At 39.0% G+C, this 18,543-nt stretch overlaps 1 protein-coding gene across 13 annotated transcripts in view; it reads left to right on the top strand.

Annotated features, from left to right (window-relative positions):
- epb41l3b (erythrocyte membrane protein band 4.1-like 3b) overlaps nucleotides 1–18,129 on the top strand; it is a 61,539-nt gene extending 43,410 nt beyond the window's left edge. For 4 of the 13 annotated variants that reach the window (XM_017310072.1, XM_017310070.1, XM_017310069.1 and 1 more), the window contains 11 exons: nucleotides 1,858–1,911; nucleotides 3,739–3,774; nucleotides 5,527–5,724; nucleotides 7,988–8,035; nucleotides 8,351–8,947; nucleotides 9,943–9,975; nucleotides 10,291–10,356; nucleotides 13,068–13,151; nucleotides 14,637–14,735; nucleotides 14,938–15,018; nucleotides 17,758–18,129. In XM_017310072.1, the coding sequence (XP_017165561.1) occupies nucleotides 1,858–1,911; nucleotides 3,739–3,774; nucleotides 5,527–5,724; nucleotides 7,988–8,035; nucleotides 8,351–8,947; nucleotides 9,943–9,975; nucleotides 10,291–10,356; nucleotides 13,068–13,151; nucleotides 14,637–14,735; nucleotides 14,938–15,018; nucleotides 17,758–17,868 (1,407 nt within the window). In that variant the 3' untranslated portion in view covers nucleotides 17,869–18,129. Of the gene's footprint in view, nucleotides 1–1,857; nucleotides 1,912–3,738; nucleotides 3,775–4,089; nucleotides 4,156–5,526; nucleotides 5,725–7,987; nucleotides 8,036–8,350; nucleotides 8,948–9,942; nucleotides 9,976–10,290; nucleotides 10,357–13,067; nucleotides 13,152–14,636; nucleotides 14,736–14,937; nucleotides 15,084–17,757 lie in introns of those variants that run through there. The other 9 variants (XM_008434334.2, XM_017310074.1, XM_008434338.2 and 6 more) reach the window with 9 other exon arrangements.
- Nucleotides 18,130–18,543: the final 414 nt, after the last annotated feature.

Genomic DNA, 18,543 nt, shown 5'->3' with positions numbered 1-18,543 from the left:
ATATATATTGCAGTTTTAGTTTAATTACTGATCTGAATGCGTTATTCTGTCAGAAAATTTTAATTTTGTTGCATATATACTCCATTTATTAACTATACTAGTTGATGGTTACTTTAATTATCGATCCTTCAAATATCTAGAACGTAGATTGGAGTCTGTTCATGTATTTGAATGAAAGAGTCAAAGTTCAGACCTATATCTAACCAATGTTCACAGATGCTCTCTATGCAGTCTGCCTGAGTTCAAGCTGTTTGGCAAGTAAAAATGCACGCCACACTTTTCAGATATTATCGTAAAACATTTGAAAAATTATACCTTCCGCTTCACAATTTTGCAAACTTCGTGTTGGTCTACATGKATAGCTTTGTAAAACACCACATTTAACCGTCACTTAACATCATTTCTCCGCTCGGTCTCCCTGCATCTCTTTCCAACTCAACCGAAGCTGCACACTTTTAAAATCCATCACTTTCATCACGTTTCTGTTGATTATCGCTGTTAGGATGTGTTATTTCACATCCAGCAGCTCGCTTTGAAACACTTAATGAAGTGATGCAGGGAGACGAGGATCGCCAGCTGCCTCCACATCACCGCCATGTTGACATGCATGGAGAGGAGGGGGAGGGCCTGAAAGTCGGGCGACTGCACAGCCACGAAATCTGCTCATCAAATCTGATGACGAGCTTCCTTCTGATACCRTGACTTACTGCAAATTATCCACAGGTGTACGCAGTGCTGATGAAAATTTTGCAGGCAGTCATCAATGGCAGTGAAACCTAAAATAACTTGGTCTTGATTTTTTTTTTTTTTTTCCAGAGTGGAAAGGTGATGCAACAAATAATTATAACCGTTTTTAAACCCAAAATTAGGTAAATCGGCCCACAGGGTCACGTCTGCACATGAGTGGTTAAAAATGGTCGCCCCACTGATGGGGCGTCGCGAGATTTTCAGACAAAATAAAATTGGTATCAGTAAAAACTAAAATCGGCAGGTCAGCCGTATTTAAAAGCCAAACTAGTTCAATCAGTGACATTCATTAGGGCACGACTCCTTCACTTTTAAAAAATTCAAAATGCATTCAGTTGTGTGCCAGAAGAGTCTCACTCCCCATGAATATGTGTTTTTATTCTSAATGCATTTCAAGCTGCGACATCAAAACAGCCACTTTTACATGTCGTTTTGCCCGACATGCAGGCGGCAGCGTTGTTTATTCCAGGCTCCATATACGAACGACTGATCGTGGATATTTAGCTTTCTTATCAAGATTCAATAGATTTTTTTATGCAAGCTAAGAACAAAAGTGTTTATCAGTTCTTTTCATAATAGGGTTTTGAAACAGAAATCAAAAGACACCATTTTTTTCCTTTCACATAAAACTTCAGCTGTTATATTCAACAACAGCCCAACTCTGTCATCCTGAAAGTTTCATTTAATTCTTTAACCATTGAAATTGTTTGCTGGGTCACCAGTCCACCCTGTAAAAACAACAGTTCAAAATGCTTCTTTATAAATTTAGAGATGGGTGCATGTAAACTTCTAATCTGTAGTTCAAGGTTGCAACCTCTTCAGCACAAATTGAGCGACAGTCCACTTTCCGATCAGCTTCCTCTGAGTCTGTTCTGCTTGCTTTGTTTCTCTTTTTTTGTTGTTTTGTTTTTCTTTTTGTTGTTGTTTTTGGTCAGTTTCAGACTTTAGCTGTGGTCCTTGTCTGACATCAGTGACATCATCTGACAGCCTCTCATGTGTGGCAGCAACAAATCTGTGTTGATTATAAATGTAGTTTTTTTTTACAAGTTGGGTCCTTCTTCTTTTTCTCGTTTGCATCTCGGAATGTTTTGCTTTGGTCTGCAATCGCAGACCGACAGCGAACGTACGGACTTTGCCTGTGATGGAGAGATGACCGCCACAGAGGTTTGTATGTCAAAAAGAGAGTTAAAAAAAAAAAGCAAAATAAGGTCACTCTCAAATGGTTGGTCTGCACGTCTTAGTTCTTGTTTTTGCTTTTAATATTACTGTTTTTGCACTTCCTTATTTTTRAGTATCTTCCTTTTTTGTAAGTTCTTTTAGTTTCATTTCACTGATCTGTGGGCCTTTCCTTTATGATGCAATTCCTTTTAAAGTGCATTATACCATGAACTATAATTAGTTTTACGATAAAATCAAACTTTTCTTCTAAATCATCAGTTTTTGCCAACTAAAATGTGAAATGCATTTAGCAGAAAACCATTTATAGCAGCCGGGATGATTTCTGTTGCTTTGTTTGGATTTTTGTTTATTTCAACGCAACAAATTGTTACGTGGCTCAATAGGGGTTCAAGTTGTAGCATGTTTTACTCGTTACACGGTTTTTCCACTCACTGTGAGATGTTATTTAAAGATAATAAAAGTTTTCACAGTGTCCCCTTTAGCTAATGGAAATTTGAGGGAAAGATTGTTTAAGCTTGTTGAAAGTAATTTACTTTAATTCTCCTGCTTTGTTTTGTTTGCACTAAATCCAGCCAAATTACAAGTTACAGCCTCATTSTGTAATAAAATGGCACAAGTAAAAAAATAATAAAAAATTACTATCTAAAAAAAATGCTTTGTTTTTGGTTTAAAAGAAAAAGCAAAGATGCATACAACAAATTAAATTATCACATTTATTTTCTTTTAAAATTTTAAGTTGTAGAAATTAGAAGTAAGTAAATAAATAGGCAGATGCACCTTTTTTCTAACAGTCTGAAGTCAAATCGGACCAAAAYGTTTTAGGTCAGTTAGAGTCGGAGGCGCCTTATGGATATTATCGGAGCCGCATCCCCAACAGGCATAAACCGCACAAATATGATACAGGAACACATATGGCACAGAAACAGCAGATCTGACCCACATGACCCTCAGTTTTGAGAAAATACACTAAATAATAAAGACAGAAATGCAAAACTTGCCCATGTGATCCACAGGAGGATGAGGATGGAGATTTCCAGGTTCAGGCGATGTGTCTGAGACTTGGAGGAGGTGGTGAACGATTTGACTGGATGTAACGGTTTAAATCTCCCAGCCTGGTGTGACGCTGGGGAAGAGCGCGGCAGGCGTCACGGTCAGTCAGTGGAGAAGTGATGGGGTGTCCTGKCAGCGCTTCAATTCCTAAACAGAAAAAATATACAAAACTTGTAAAAGCGCTGGCGGACCGTGCACAAGATAAAAAGTTCATGCGGGATCCAAAACTGCATTTTTAGCTAGCTTCATTGCTTATTCATGTTTAGCTTACAGAAGGAGCTCCAAACGGACCAAAAACCTTCAGGTTTGGGACAAACAGGTKTCCATTTTTGGCTACTGGTTAGAATCGGCGAAATTATTTCTATTTGCTAATTGTCACAATATTGACAGAAAAAATACATCAGGAGGAACTGGTGCACTTTTATGATAGTGATAGAAATAATTTTGGTAAATTTGTGATTAACTTCAGGCAGTGAGGAAGTGTCTTTTTATTCAGTGTATGTAAACTTCTGGTTTTACCCGCACCTGACTTTATGCAGCTCGGTTTCGTGTCCGTTTTAAAAGTGAAACGTGGCTGAAGGCGGAGCTTTAAGACCTTAACAGCCAGACGTGTGTTTGTTGTGTTTCATGTCTGAAAAACAGATTCTTTATTCCCTTTAATTCTTTATTTTCTGTCTATTTTCTGATTTAACGATCCACCTCGCCCCTCGGCTTTCTGCCTCCTCTCACCTTCTCTCTTCTCTCCGTTTTCCTTGCCGTCAGTCGGAAGCCGATGAAGACTCCGAGATGCGGACTCAGGTACACCGGGGTCGCTGTGGGACCCCGCTGGGTGACTGGAACCAAAATCAGCTTTCACTCATTGGTTTTCCTTCCTTTCTGCTTTGGTTTTCCTCAAACAGCCAACTAATTGTCCATTTCGTCTGGGTTATCATTCAGCCACACCCAAGAGTCGGATTTTATCCTCTTTAAGTTGTTTATTTTTGGCATGATTGTTTTACCCACATTACATTTTAGTTACTCCCATGCAGCAGAAGCCAAAGCTCCCATTTTYTCCAAATAAGAGTTGAGCTGCAGCGCCTAACATCTCCTTTGCTCTTTCTCTGTCTTTTGCAGTATAGTTTCATAAGACGAGCAAAAGGGGAAAATGTTTTTATCAGGCACAGTAATCTGATGCTAGAGGTTGGTAAGAAACGGAGCGCATCTGAAATATGCATGCAGGTGCTTTTAAGGAATTAAAAATACTTCTGATGAGCGGACAAATCAGAGCGTTGCATACGGTTTTCTTGACTGCAGTTTGAAGTAGCTGCTGCTGTGATCTTTCAGACTCTTTAAAAACAAATAATAAAACTAAACTGGAGTAGGTTTGTTTTGAGATGTGGGAGTGTTGTGCTTAAATGCAAAGCATGAAACCTTTTTTTTTTTTTTTTTTTCTCTGAGTTGGTCTTAAATGCTTCTAAGCATTTAAGTTTATATTTTTGTGTTTAAAGGCTGTGCAGAGCCTTTAAAATCACTTCCCTCATAGTAACAATATGTGTGTGTGTGTGTGTGTGTGTATTTGTGGTGCAAGTCTGCAGAAATCAGGGTTCCTACACGGTCTGGGAAAAACCCAGAATTTAACTTTTAATAAGATGAGGGAGAATAAATGTATATTTTCACTTTCTTCAAAAGCTCATCATCCGTCTGTCGATCATCCATTCATGTGTCTACTCATCCATCCATCGCTTCATCATCCCTTTATCCATCCATTCACTAGATGGTTGTTCATCCATTCATTCCTGTATGCATTCATTCATTCATCCATTTGYATATCAACACTGCAAAAACATAACATTTTACCCAAGTATTTTTGGTCTAGTTTCTACTGCAAATATCTTGGTTCACTTTTAAAAAAATACAAACTAACTTGAAATAAGTTAGTTTTTTCATGCAAAGTAACTGTTAAGCAATATATAGGAGTTTGTTTCAAGTAAATATTAATTTCATATTGATTTTTTTGTTTTGTTTTTAAAAGTGCTAGTTCCACTGACAGATTATTTAACATTTTCCCATTTTATAAGTTATAAAATCTACCAGCTGAAGAAGTACTTTTATCAATTTAAGGAATTATTGACTTAAACTCTTATGTTTTTTTCTGAAAAGTTACATGCAAGWTAGTTTTGTCTTATTTCATGTGTACCAAGATATTTGTAGTAGAAACTAGACAAAAATACTTGGTAAGATTTAGTGTTTTTGCAGTGTATCCTTCCATCCGTCATCCATCCATCTGCTTGTTAATGCGGCGGTCTTTCTGTCTGTCCATCTGTCTGTCCCCCAGTTCTTCCACTCTCTCACTGTAGAAATTTCTGCCAAAATCTCATATTGAGCTTTCGTGTTTCGTACTACGTTCTTAAAACATTGTAGCGTTTTGACATGAACGTGTGTAGGAACCCAGAGGAAAGCGGATTTTTCTGCTTCGTACCTCGTTTGGAGATACGAGCTGCTGTTGCGTATATAAAGCTTGACTCGTCCCCTCCCTTCCTTCCTCCCTGTGCTGCGGTTCGTTGGCCGCAGGACTCCGAGCCTCCGCCCGAGGTGGTCAAGCACCAGACCAACATCAGCGAGCTGAAGCGCTCCTTCCTGGAGACCGGTAGCAATGGCGGCGGCAGCGCTCCAGGTCTGACGGAGTGGGAGAAGAGGCTGTCGTCGTCGCCTCTGCGCTCGCCCAGATCGGACGAAGCCCCGATGATTGAGCCGCTGGAGCTGCAGGACGTAAGCTGCAGCCGTGGCGACGGCATGTCTGTGTGGGGCGCGGCGTCAGCGAACGACGTCTTTAGTGAAATAAAGCAGCARGAATCTTCGCTGAGTATATTTTAGGGTGGCGGCCTCAGATTTATGGGAGTGTAAATCTATCTGGCATCAGAATCCGTCTGTTTTCCGAGAGTTTTTATTCACTGTAAAAACACAAAATCTAGTGCAAACATTTTTAATACACTTGAAATAAGACAAACTAACTTACAAATAACTTTTCAGCAGCTTGTTTTAACCAAATAATTCCCTAATGTCTATGAAAGAAATGCTAGTCTTTGTCAGTAGAGCAAAAAGTTTTAACTTATAACATGAGTAAATGTCTTGTTCCATTGGCAGGTTATTCAACTTAAAACTAGCCCTTTTTATTAATACTATAGCTCAGTTTGTGTAGATCTTTCTTTGAAATGCAGTTATTTGCATCAAGTCCTGCTAATGATAATAATTTAATGCTAATATTTTAAAATCTGAAGTGTTTCTATTAAGTATTATCCATAAAGCTGATAACACGCTTATTTTAATTTTTCTATTTTTTTGTACTGCAGTTCTCATAAAATTCTGACTTTATTCTCGTAATTTGAACAAAAGCCTCGTCTTGGCCCCAATAATTGTAAAATCAACCTGAATTCAAAGTCAAAATAAAGTTGTAAAACAAGATGGCCGCCTTGACCGTGCTGACGTCACTCTGAACGACGGGAACCCGATGACAGTTTGTGGGGGGGCGGGTTCCAGATTTTCCACAAATTAAATCTTCAAAAGCTCGACTCATTGCCCAGCCCCAAAGCTAAATCTTTAACACAAAGTTTAACACACATTTGAGTGTTTTTGGATTCTGGTGTCTCTTTGTAGGGATGTAGCTGCCGGTTCGACCAGCCGTCCGTCTGTTTGACTTTAGGGCCGATCTAGACTCAAATTATCAGCTGGTCTGTCGGGTTTTGCTTCGAAGTATTAGTTTCTGAACAATGGGACGTGCAGCCCATATGGGCGGAGCGCGGCATTATTGATTATGCTTCTGTTGACCGTTTGACAAAAGAGCTCCGAATTTCTTTCATTGCTTTGTTTGGATGGTATTTTTTCCACCTTTCAGAGGCTTTCTGTAGAAACTGATGGTTTGCCCCAGAAATCTCGACTTGGACTCAGTAAAGGCCGCAAACGGCAGAGGAGAAACTGACGGTTTGGGGTTAAATGATGGTTTTTCACAGATTTCTCTGTGGAGTTGCTGGTATTTTCAGATTTACAACATTTTGGACACATTTAGACTTTCTTTTACAATAAAGTGCTTTTAAGTTCTTGCGCATATTTATTTAGRCGCATCTTATTTGCTTTATTTAAAAACCATCCAGTTGGTAGCTGTGTTAAAAGTGAGAGAAACGCAGTTCAACTTTCAACAGTTTTCATCACAGTTTGTTGTTTTAAACCTTTCGGTTATGGCCCAGATGGTAGATCTGGGCAAGTTTGGGCAAATATCTGTCACTTCAGTATTAATGAAGATAAAAACGCATCAGCCTCCTCTGACTGGATGTTCTCGTTTTTCTCATTTTGAACAGACTGACAGATTTAGACGTCTGTCCTCTGTTATCTATACTTCAGGAAAACAAAAGTCAAGAATTTCTAATGAAGTTTCTGGAATAACRAGATTAAAAAATATTTTTTCACATGAGATATTTTTCCAACACTGAATAAAAATTCTCACATCACAGGTTTTATATATTTTAAGGTTTCTTAAATGTTTTAACATTGTGTGGTGTTTTTTTTGTTTTGTTTTTTTTACAGTGTTCCTTAACGATATAATTCACTTTGCACTTTGTGTTTTCAGTTAAATTACTGATTTTGTCACATTATCTCATCAGCAATTGGTTGGCATATGAATTTGTCAACTGTTAAAGTCTCTAATCTAATATCRGCAATAAGTTTCACATTTTGACTAAAATCGACTGAAAAAAGAGAATAGAGCTCCAACTTAAAAAAAAAAAAAAGAGTTAATTTGTTACATAAAATCGAATTAAGTTTGCCAATCTTAATTTATTTACCTTTGTCTAACATGACAAATTGATTAACCTAATATATTTACTTGGGTAAACTTAATTAGATTACTTGTAACAAAAGCTGGATAATCTTTYTTCCTTAAGTGCAGATCTAATAGCGCCTCTGGTGGAGATTTAAACCCCGAATGTTTCCCATTTGATTTGAATGTTGTCAAACTTTTTGTATTTCTGTTTCCTTTCAGGCGAAAGATGAGCAGACGCAGCAGGAGGCGGGACCTATAGACACTGTGGTGAGCTGCTTCTTGTTTCTGGGCGTTTTGGACGTTTCTTCGTGTTGCTGTGTCTTTCCAGCTCCACAAGTATGTAGATCCTGCTGAATGATTTTAATCAGTGAATTAATCTGATGTGAAAGTAAATCTGAACTCCCAACCGTTCTGATCAGATGAAGTTAATTATATTTTTATTATTTGAAAGGTAAATTGTATCCGGATACTTGTGGAGCTCTTGYYTGTGTTTGTGCGTCCGCCTGGTTCTCGTTGTGTGACGCCTTCTCTCCTTTTAACCTGAGCCGTTCCTTTTTTCCAACGAGTGGAGTTTCTCCCCAGGCGGCGGCGGGATTTCTGGTGAAATACGTGGCGGATAGCGTCGTGACAGACGGGGCCACCTCCTCGGGGCCCCACGGCATTAGCCTGTCCACCACCATGGACGACGACGTCTTCGTGGACGGGACCCTGAGGGAGGAGGCGGGGGGCAAAACCCCAGACTCCCAAGAGGAAGAGGCATCGGACAAGTCAGCGACGAAGGTCAGCCCTGGAGCTGTGAGACAGGAAGTGTCGCAGGCCATCAGCGACAAGAAAGGCACGCTCATCATCTTTAAGCAGGCGGAGAACAAAGAAGATGAAGAAATGAGCGAAAAAGAAGGACTGGCGGAAACCGACGGCAACGAGGAGCAGAAACGCCAAGCTTCGCGAAAAGCTGAGATTAAAAATGGCGACGTGAGTCAGACTAGAGGCGTTGACTCGCCGAAGAAAGCGATGGCGTCATGGATTTCTGAGGAGAAGGTGGAGAGTTCAGAGGTCGTCGGCGTATTTGCGAAGGAAGTGGAAGAGCTGAAGACTTTGGATGAGCTGCAGCAGAAAGCCGAAGGAATCCAGCCGAAGTCGAGTCCGACTCACGTTACGGTTTCTGCGTCCTTAGCTGTGGTACTGTATGAAAACCCAAAGCAAACCGCCCTCCATGCCCCGCCCACCCACATCCCCCCCATCGACGCATCGGTTTAACAGAACAACCCAGCATGGCTAATAATCCTCAGGAGGCTAACCGCCACTTTCTGTTGCTCGTTTTTTAACCTAGAGTCTTTTTTTAAGGTTTGTTTTGCATTTTATTGAGCAGCTTTCCATGCTTGAGCAGCTCTCTCCCATCGATGAGGAACCTGCCAGGAGCACTGACCGACTTTTGTTTGTTTTTGTTTTTTTTTTTTTTTTCAGCTAAATCATTCCTTCTTCTCATTTCCCTTAAAGGTTGCCTTCCTAGTAGCGGTGCACCGATTGCGGTTTACTGGCCAATTTACCTTTAAAAATCCCGACCTGCTGACTCGAATTTTGGCCAGTAATTTCTTTTTTTATCAGAATATATATGTATATACATATAGTCACAAAGTCGCTAACTTAGCAACACTGAAGTGACTGTTGTTAACTGCAGACATGACGTGCATGTTTGCATGCTTGCAGGCATGTCATCTTCTGCTCTCACCGGKATCASAAGCGGACAGCGGCTGATTTTTAGAGCTTTGCTGCAGTAGATAAGATCAGCTTCACATGTACATGTCGGCCGATCTCCCAAAATATGTTTCAGCTGGCCGATAAATTGGTGCACCTCTACTTCATAGCTCCAGTTGTAGTTTTTCCCACCACACCCTCCAAAATCCCCTCCTCTCCCCTGAAGGACAGGTCATTAATCTATTGTATGGATCTACCTGAAAAATCAGTGAAATGTTTCCAGTGGATTCTGAATCCAGATTTTGTGCTTCATATTGGTTTTCCATATGTATGGAAGCACATATTTCCATACAATCAGCTGCCTTCATATCTTTATTTTCCCTCCTGTTCTGACCTGTTGCTGTTCTCTGTGATGTTTTGCTGTCCTTTCTTTACCTTTCCTCTCTGTCTTTTGTGTTCACTCGTCGCTGTTTCACCAGTCTGCGCCTGGATGGGTTTCTCCCTCTCACAAGGTGAACGCCGGCTCTCTGGATCATGACAGTGCCTTGCAAAACTACGAGAAGTTATGTGTAACACACGGTGGTGGCAGCATCCTGCTGTGGGAATACGATCACACTTTTAAAAATCAAACGTTCAGGATTTCTTTCACCTCTCTGCTTCATAAGCATCTCGACTTTTGCAAGGCCTGCATCTTCATTGTGTCCTTGAAGATGAACTAATTCAACGTTTTCTTCTCTTCTCTTCTTATCAGGAGTGATGAGAATCAAGACTGTGATGTTTGAAGTTGTGATGCAAAGCGTAACCAATGGTGCGTCTGTCGTTCGCAGGCATCAGCTGACCAGGAGAAGGCGGTAGTCGTTACTGAAAACGAAGCCGAGTCCCCAAAACCAAAGGTCAGTTTTGAGCGCTGCAGCCTTCGGCTTAGTTTGCGGTGTTAAAACAGTCAGAAATTATTGATCATAAATGTTTGTTTTTATGTTTTCACCAAACTGCACCACTCCTGCTTCTGCATGAGGACTCCTGGATTCTTGCAAATATAACTTTCAAACTCAACCATGCATGCAGCTTCAGTAGTTTAAGGAGCAGTGGAAGAGAAACCAGTCATAAAATATTAAAAGCTTTTGTTTTTACCAAGAAACTAAGACTTATTCTTAGTCTACACCTATTTCATTTTAGAACTCCTCAAAAATCTGAATGGTAACGAGTTTTAAAGGAATTTCAGCTGCTCCAACACGCCATGTTTACTCCGCTACAAGCAGAGGAGAAAGTGTTCTAGTCTGGATTAGCCTGCAGTGTTCTGCAGATGGGGTTATTTCATTGCGAAACCGATTTTACAGACTTGAAACTGGACTGTGCAATTATTAGATTTGAACAATCCAAGCCTGGAAATATTTCCAACACCGATGCTTCTGTTTGAGTTTGAATACTGTGAGATGGGAAGAGCAGGAATGTTTGACTTTTTGAGTATTTTTAGAAGGTTTTAGAAGAAGCACCTTTTAAAAGAGACAAATTTATTACCAAACGTTGAATTTTCCCTGCCAGTAGCTTGTTTCAGGGATTAAAATGAAAGAGCCCAAATCGCCGTATTCATTTTGGGAAAGTGTGTAAATACCAAAACATTGAATTCTGTTGTTGGGTGAAACTTACAGATTATTGTAAAACGTTAAAGGTGAGGAACCGTCACAGAAAAGGAATCGCTTCACATTCCAAGCCAAAATAAACCCCCGACTTGAGTCTAATTTGATTTTATTAATTTATCTTAAGGTTTTTTTTTTTTGTAATTTATGAAGCTCTTAATTTTAAATTAATAGTTGTTTCTGAGGTTTAAGATGTCAAACCTTCACCAAAGTTTTGCTTTTGTTGTTGTTGCCCTGAAGTTTTAGRGAGGTGMTTTGAGGGAAGATGGTGTTGAACATTTCATCCTGTATCAGTTTATTTCCAATACTTTTTTTGTTGTTTACAACAGAAGGACAAAATTAACCCCCTGCTGTCTGCGTCTGACTAAATTTATTCCTCATTTTAAATATGTTTCGTAATGTAATCACTGAAAGGAAAAGCCCAGTCGGACGTCTTGTCTTTCTTTTACTACAGATGAAGTTAAGAGTTTGTATTATTTATCTAAATGTCATTACAGTTGCACATTTGCACAAAGTTTAGAGTGACTTTACCTAAGTTTTAGAGGAGATGCTCTGTGTTTCCCTTCTGCAAACATCAATTAAAATGCAGATGATAGCAAACAAACTGGAGATTAAAAGTTCAGGGTTAAATAACGAAAACACGACTTTGTGGTAAAAAGAGTTTTAGGGGGGGAAAAACAGTTGTATATTTAATTACTGAACCACACAGGATGCAAAATCAAAGAATATTCCGTAAATCCTGCCAGGCGTTTTGTGTTACTCCACTAGGAAGAGGATCCAGTGAGTGAAGCAACTTTCCGACTGTCATCCTCTCCAGTTGACCCAGTCTGACCAGTTACCACTAATCGACTCATGGCATCTGCCCGTTGTGCATCTGCTCAGATCAGAGGGCCTGTAATGTGACTGTGGTGCAGGAAGTTAATGGAAACCTTGTGATTTTGGCTCGTCTGCAGCCTCGTCTTCACTGGATTAGGGAGAAATGCATGACTGCCTGCTTGTTTGGAGATTTCATTTGCTCGGTCTCCGTCTTCGGCTTACATGTGGAGCTTATTTATCCTAATTTGATGTCATGTGCGTTAGAGGGGAGGCTGCTTTAAAACGAATGGAGATGATGGAGTGAACACTTGTTTATTTCCTTTAGGATGTGTGATGTGTGTGTGATTTTTTTTTCTCACAGAAAGGGCAAAAAAAAGTGTCAAATATTTTTTAAAATGTTGCATCTATCATCCAACTGTCTCTCCTTTACTTCCTTTCTTTTCTCCTTTTTACTTCCTTTTTTAAATTTCTCTTTCCCTTTTTTTTACTTCCTTCCTGCTTTGTTTCCTTCATTACTTAGTTGCTTGTTTTGTTTTCTTCTGTCTTTTCTTACTTGGAAAGACGGAAGTAATTTTTACTTTTCTCCTTCTGACTTGCTACGTTTCTGACTTCATTCCTTTCCTGCTCACTTGCTCGTTTCCTTTTCTCAAGTGGTTTCCTTCCTTCCTCTAGTTCTTCCCTTCATTACTTGTTTCTTTCCTTACATCAGTTGTTTTCTTCTTTCTTTCAGTTCTTTTCTTCATTATTTGTTTCCTTTGTTCCTTTTGTTCCTTTTATTACTTATTTTCTGTAGTTTTTTCCTTCATTATGTGTTTCTGTGTTTCCTTTAGTTTGCTTTACTGGTTTCCTTTACTTCTTTACTTCCTTTTACCACTTGTTTCTTTCAGTATTTACTTGTTTCTTCTTTCCTTCTTTCTCTTCTCTGGATTTTGCAGGTTTTGTACTTACAGCCTGACCTCAATAAAAATGTCTCATAATTTGTGAATATTAGAGTTTATACTTTAAAATTTTACCTAAATGGTCGGAGAACTATGGGAATTTGAGTCTGGAAAACTGTTCAGTTTGGACACTAGGATGTGTAGGAACGCTGGATCCCAGATGATTTTTAGATGCTATTTTTTTATTTTCTATGTTTCTTTTTTATGCTTCAGGCTCCTGACGGAGTGGATGTCGCTGCCAAAGACGTGCCTGTGGTCCACACAGAGACAAAAACCATCACCTACGAGTCCGCCGAGGTAAATCTAAACGCTGCTGATCTGTCCTGGAGAGAAAATGTTCGACTGATTGACCAGAAAAAAGGGAACCAAACACACGAGCTGCCTGTTTTCGCTGCAGCGTTCAGTCATGGTTCTTTGGATGAGTCCTTTAAGCTTCTGGGATGATCGAGTCTGTTAGATAGATTCAGTCGTTTATGGTCCGTCTGGCCGTTTCCAGTCAGAGCGCCATACTTTCCACAGCTGGGCTCTTTACGATCAATAGCAGCGATCTTAAAGCTACAGGATGTTTCCACTGGGCCCTTGGTGACATCATGTCCGCCTCATCGCTCTGGCCCAACTGGAGCGCCGCGTGCGTCGGTCAGGCTGATGAAGAGGCGCGGCCGCCTCTGCAGCCTTTTATGTGACATTCAGTCGATGCTAAGCTGGTTTATCAGGAGAACCTGAACACTGAATTCAGTTTATTAGTCTGTAATTTCTTTGGCTTTGTTTAATTTCCAATGTGAGACGTTAACAGGTTTGGAAAGTGCTTGATGTTCAAACAGCACAGTTTTGTTACAAAGTTTAATCTAATGTTTGATTAAAAGCTTAAATTAGGAAAACATTATTTAAACCAGATATTTTAATACACCTAATAAAAAGACACACTCATTTTGTTTCCCACAGTTTGAAATTAAATCAGAGTAAACTTTTCTTGTTTTAGGCCAGTTAGAATCATTAAATTATTTCTATTTCTTAAATTCCAGAAATTGAGATAATGTTTTTTAGGGATTTTTATTTTTGTAACTTTCTTTGTATTTTGTGTTTAAGCAATTAATTGGTGCTAAAAGGTCAGTTACCCTAACAAACAAATCCAAATAAATTACTTATTGATCTGCGTAATTGAAATAAAAGTCGGTGTATATTTTATACGTTAGACAGTGTTGTTTAAATTGTTTTTTTGTTTTTTTTAAATTAGTGTTTTGTTCTCGGACCAGTCAGGTATTTAGGGGATATTTCATAGCATAAAAGTTGTTATATATTAATTTAACTAGAATATTATCACAAGACTATGAATAACAATAATTAATGATATCACATAATGGTGAATTGTATATTTTATATATTTTTAAGTTAGTTTCAATTCTTTTAGTTCACTTTTTTTATCTCACAGTCTGGAGTTAAATCAGACTAAACTTATTTTGTTTTAGGTAAATTTGAAGGACCAAAAAATATTTCTATTTTCTAAATGCTACGAAAACGTAGCAAGAACATTTTTAAATTTTTTGTAACTTTCTTTGTATTTTGTGTTATAAGCATCTAATTTGAGCAGGAAGGTGATTTACCTCAACGTGATTTGTTTGGATTGTTTCAGTGTAATGAATATTTATTATTCCTAACGGTTCACAGACTTAATGATCTTATGTTTTATACTTTAAACAGTTATTATAATTGGGGAATTTTTTTTCTTAAATTAGTCTGAGTTTTTATTTTTTTGGATTTTTTTTTTTTTTTTTTGTCCAACAGGTTGACACGAATGGAGACGCAGACCCCGGGGTGCTGCTGAGCGCTCAGACCATCACCTCGGAAACCACCAGCACCACCACAACCACACACATCACAAAGGTCAGAGGGCATCTCTTTACCTCCGCCTGCCAAACCCAAAATCAAATCGTTTCTCCAGAACATTTGTTTAAAGTTTCTGCAGCCAGTTGAGATTTCTCCTGGGAACTCTGGTCTCTTTTTATGGATGTTTTTGAGCTAAAACTTACCTTCTGTGTTTATTAAAGCTGTTTTGATGCAGTTTTTCTTGTTTTCTGTTGGTCAGACGGTGAAAGGAGGAATCTCAGAGACTCGAATTGAGAAGCGGATCGTCATCACCGGAGATGCAGACATTGACCACGACGAGGTCTGTCTCTTTTCTTCCGTATTACCTCTGGAAAGTTAATAAATGTCAGAAATTAAATTCAAAGAGTGAAACTTTTTTGTTGTGTACACTCAGAGATTTGTTTCAGGTGTTTATTTCAGTGGTTTTTTTCCAGGATTATGGCTCACGGCTGCAGGACATGGAGGATAAATTCAGATTAGAAATGTATTTTCCTATTGGAAGGTTAAATCTTCTTTATAAGGAAGCCATCTTGTTAGGAATCATGGTGTGACACTTATATAGTCAGTAGTTAACATGTTGGTAATCACACTGATATTTTGATGATTCGGTAAAATCTAACTACTCTGACATATGAACAAAAGGTTTTTTTGCGTAATTTGAAGTTCCAACTTTCTGTTTTAACTTGGAGGTTTGAGGAGAAAAAACAAGGTTTCTATTCAGTCTGGGGTTTAATTTCACTAGTTTCCAGGTCTGAATAGCTACAAGACAACAAAAAAATAATTATTATTATTATGGAAAAATATATTTTCCCAGATTTTATTTCCTTTCCAAATGTCAAAGGTTGCCTCCTTCCTCATCTCATTTCCTTTGTTTTTCCTTATAGTTTTTATCCAGTCTTTCTTTCTTTCTTTTTCTGTCCTTCATTTGTTTTTGTTTTTTTTCTTACTCCCTGTTTTCCTTCATTTATCCTTCCTTCCTCCTGCCGTCATTCTTTCCTTTTTTTGTGCCCTTACACTTTCTTCCCTTGCCTTTCCTTCCTTCTGTCTCATCTTTGTGTCCTACCTCCTTATGTCTGTTTTTTGCACTCTTCCTTTCTTCTTCCTTTATCTTTGTTCCCTTTTTCCCTTCCTTGTCTTCCTTTCCTTCTGTCCTTCCATCCTTGTTCTTCGCTCTTCTGTTTTTTTACTGTTCTCCATCCATCTGGGTCAATTTTCCATTTCCTTCCTTGTGTCCTTCCCTTGTGTTCATCCTATTATTTTATATCCTTCCTTCCTCCCTAATGTCCTCTTTTTCTACCTTTCTTCCTTCCTTGTGTCTAGGCCTGTCGCGATAAACGATAAATCAATTAATCGCACAATGAATTAAACCTATCGACCTCATTTTAATTCTCGTCTTTATCGACTCTTCCTGCCTTTTTTTCTTTCTATTGATGAGACTGAATAAAAAAGGCTCAGCTCTGGTGCTCTCCACTGACCCTCCCTTCTTCATTTCCTTAGTGTAATGTCCAGCGCACAGGACACGAGTTGTTGGTCCATTTTCAAAACCTGAGAGACACATTAGCCGACAGAAATCCTGGGTATAACGGTGCGGTCGGGTTCGTTGTGCTGTGTGATGTCCAGCCACATGGGCACAAAATAATGGCTACAAGTCCAGTTAACTCATTTTAAAACCAGGCATTAATCAATGCTTTACTAGAATCTACCTGTGATGCATGTGACTAGAGTCAGCATAAAGTCCTGACTCAATGAAAATCATTATAACATATTTATGTCATGTTAACGAGGAACAGCTGAAAAGTTACGGGGTTCATCAACTGCGGTAGCAATTTGGCTCCAACTCCTCTCCTTGTCATTTCTATATTCTTTGCACTAAATGTTGAATAAACATTAATGATACCACTTATCATCACCAATGTCCGCTGGACTTTGTGTTGCGCCATATTCCCCTCCGTAATTTGCCCTCAGAAAGCACGGAGGAGAATCCGCGCTTTCCGATTGGCTACCTGTCACATTCGACAGGCTGCGTTAAACTCCCAGATGGGGAAAACCCAGATTTAGATCGGAGCGGCCACGACGATCTACCGTAACATACCACACACTGCAGGATGATCGGTTACGAAATCACCAGCGAGAATCTTAGATTCTCTTACGGGAAAAAAAATCGTGTAGTGTGAACAAGTGCATCAGGTAGTGGGATGTGCCCATCTTCTCTATTTAAATCTAGTGATTACTGAAGGGCAATATAGTATACAGACTTCATAATCTGAACTCTTTTGGTTGAATGCAGTATTTATTTCCACTTTCGCTTTATGTTTAGTTTTTATTCAAGTATGGTTTTTGTTAATGGAGACTGAGAATCCATTTTATTTTTGTTTTTGGTTGTTTTTTTTATTTAGTTTATCAGTTCCAGTGTTATGTGTTCTTTTGAAAATAAAGTGTATCTATCTATGGCAGGAAATCACATGCATTATTATGTCATTTCCATTAAATTTGTGTCAAAAGGTCTTGAAACAATATTATCATTTATCACAATAATTTTTTGGACAATTAATCACTCAGAAAAAATTGTTATCGTGACAGGCCTAGTTGTGTCTCTCTTTCTTAAAAAATGTGAAGAAACTAATTCACCCTAAAAGAAACACAGTTGGAAGCATCACAGATGTTTATAAATCCACCTGGGCTTAATCTTGTTTCTGCTGCCATAACAAGATTTCTTTGGTAAAAATCATTTTTTAAATTGATTTTGTGTAAAATTCACTAGTTAATTAACTGAGTTTTGTTTTTAATCAGTGTAATCCATAATCATCAGAATGAATAGAAATCAATACTTTTTTTGATGTAATTTTTGAATCAATTAACTTTTTGATTCAGCTTTGATATCAAGTTTAGCTTTTCAAGCTGTGACATGATGTGAACGTGTGACTGCGTTCTGGATTAATGGCAGATCTGACTGTAAGGTGACTGACAATGCAACCGCTCTTCCCCGTTCTCTGTCTCCCCCTGGTGCTCCTCTGCTGCCACTGCACCCTCCCGTACTCAGGCTCTGGCTCAGGCCATAAAGGAAGCCAAAGAGCAGCACCCTGACATGTCAGTGACCAAAGTAGTGGTGCATAAAGAGACAGAGATCACGCCAGAGGAGGGGGAGGACTGACCCAGGTAAGACCGACCCGGACCCGGTCCCGTTCCCCAGCCTGCCGGGTTTTCATGTGGTTTGGATCGGCCTGCTTCTGTCGCGCTCGCAGCTTGTTGCATCGCCTTGTTGGGCTGCTGGTGTTTGTTCTCACTCAGGCTGGATCACACAGCCTCTGCTTGCATTAACAAGGCTTTAAAGGGGATCTTTCATGCAAAATTCATATTTTGCATGTTTTTTGTATTTCCATTTGGGTTTCTGCTGCTTCTAAAAACAGCCCAAGCACTTAAAAAATAAACATACAGCTGGTTCTGTTTTTTTTTTATTTATTTATTTTTTTATGTAGAAATGTATTTAATAGAAAATACATGGTGTGGGACATTACATTAATGAAAGGAAGAAAAAAACAATATATTACAGAACAAACAAAGAAAAAAATAGTGTCTGGAAAATGAGCAGTTTCAAAAAACCTCCCAAATGTAACATCACAAATCAGTGGAACTCAGCCCGTTACCTAGCAACCAACCTGAACCCAGCCCGTTACCTAGCAACCCAAACTGAGCTCCATCACCTTTGGTCAGCTGGTTTTACTTCTGTAAAATGGCTGCTGGATAGGACAAGTGTTTTATTGTTGACTTACCATCCAGAAACCACTCGCTCTAATTCTTGTTGGTTGTGCAGGAGGCTCCACTTCTG

This window comes from Poecilia reticulata, linkage group LG17, assembly GCF_000633615.1.
Source record: "Poecilia reticulata strain Guanapo linkage group LG17, Guppy_female_1.0+MT, whole genome shotgun sequence".
Taxonomy (NCBI): Eukaryota; Metazoa; Chordata; class Actinopteri; order Cyprinodontiformes; family Poeciliidae; genus Poecilia; species Poecilia reticulata.
Note: the sequence above shows the minus strand (reverse complement) of the source record. Positions and strands in the feature narration are given on the sequence as shown.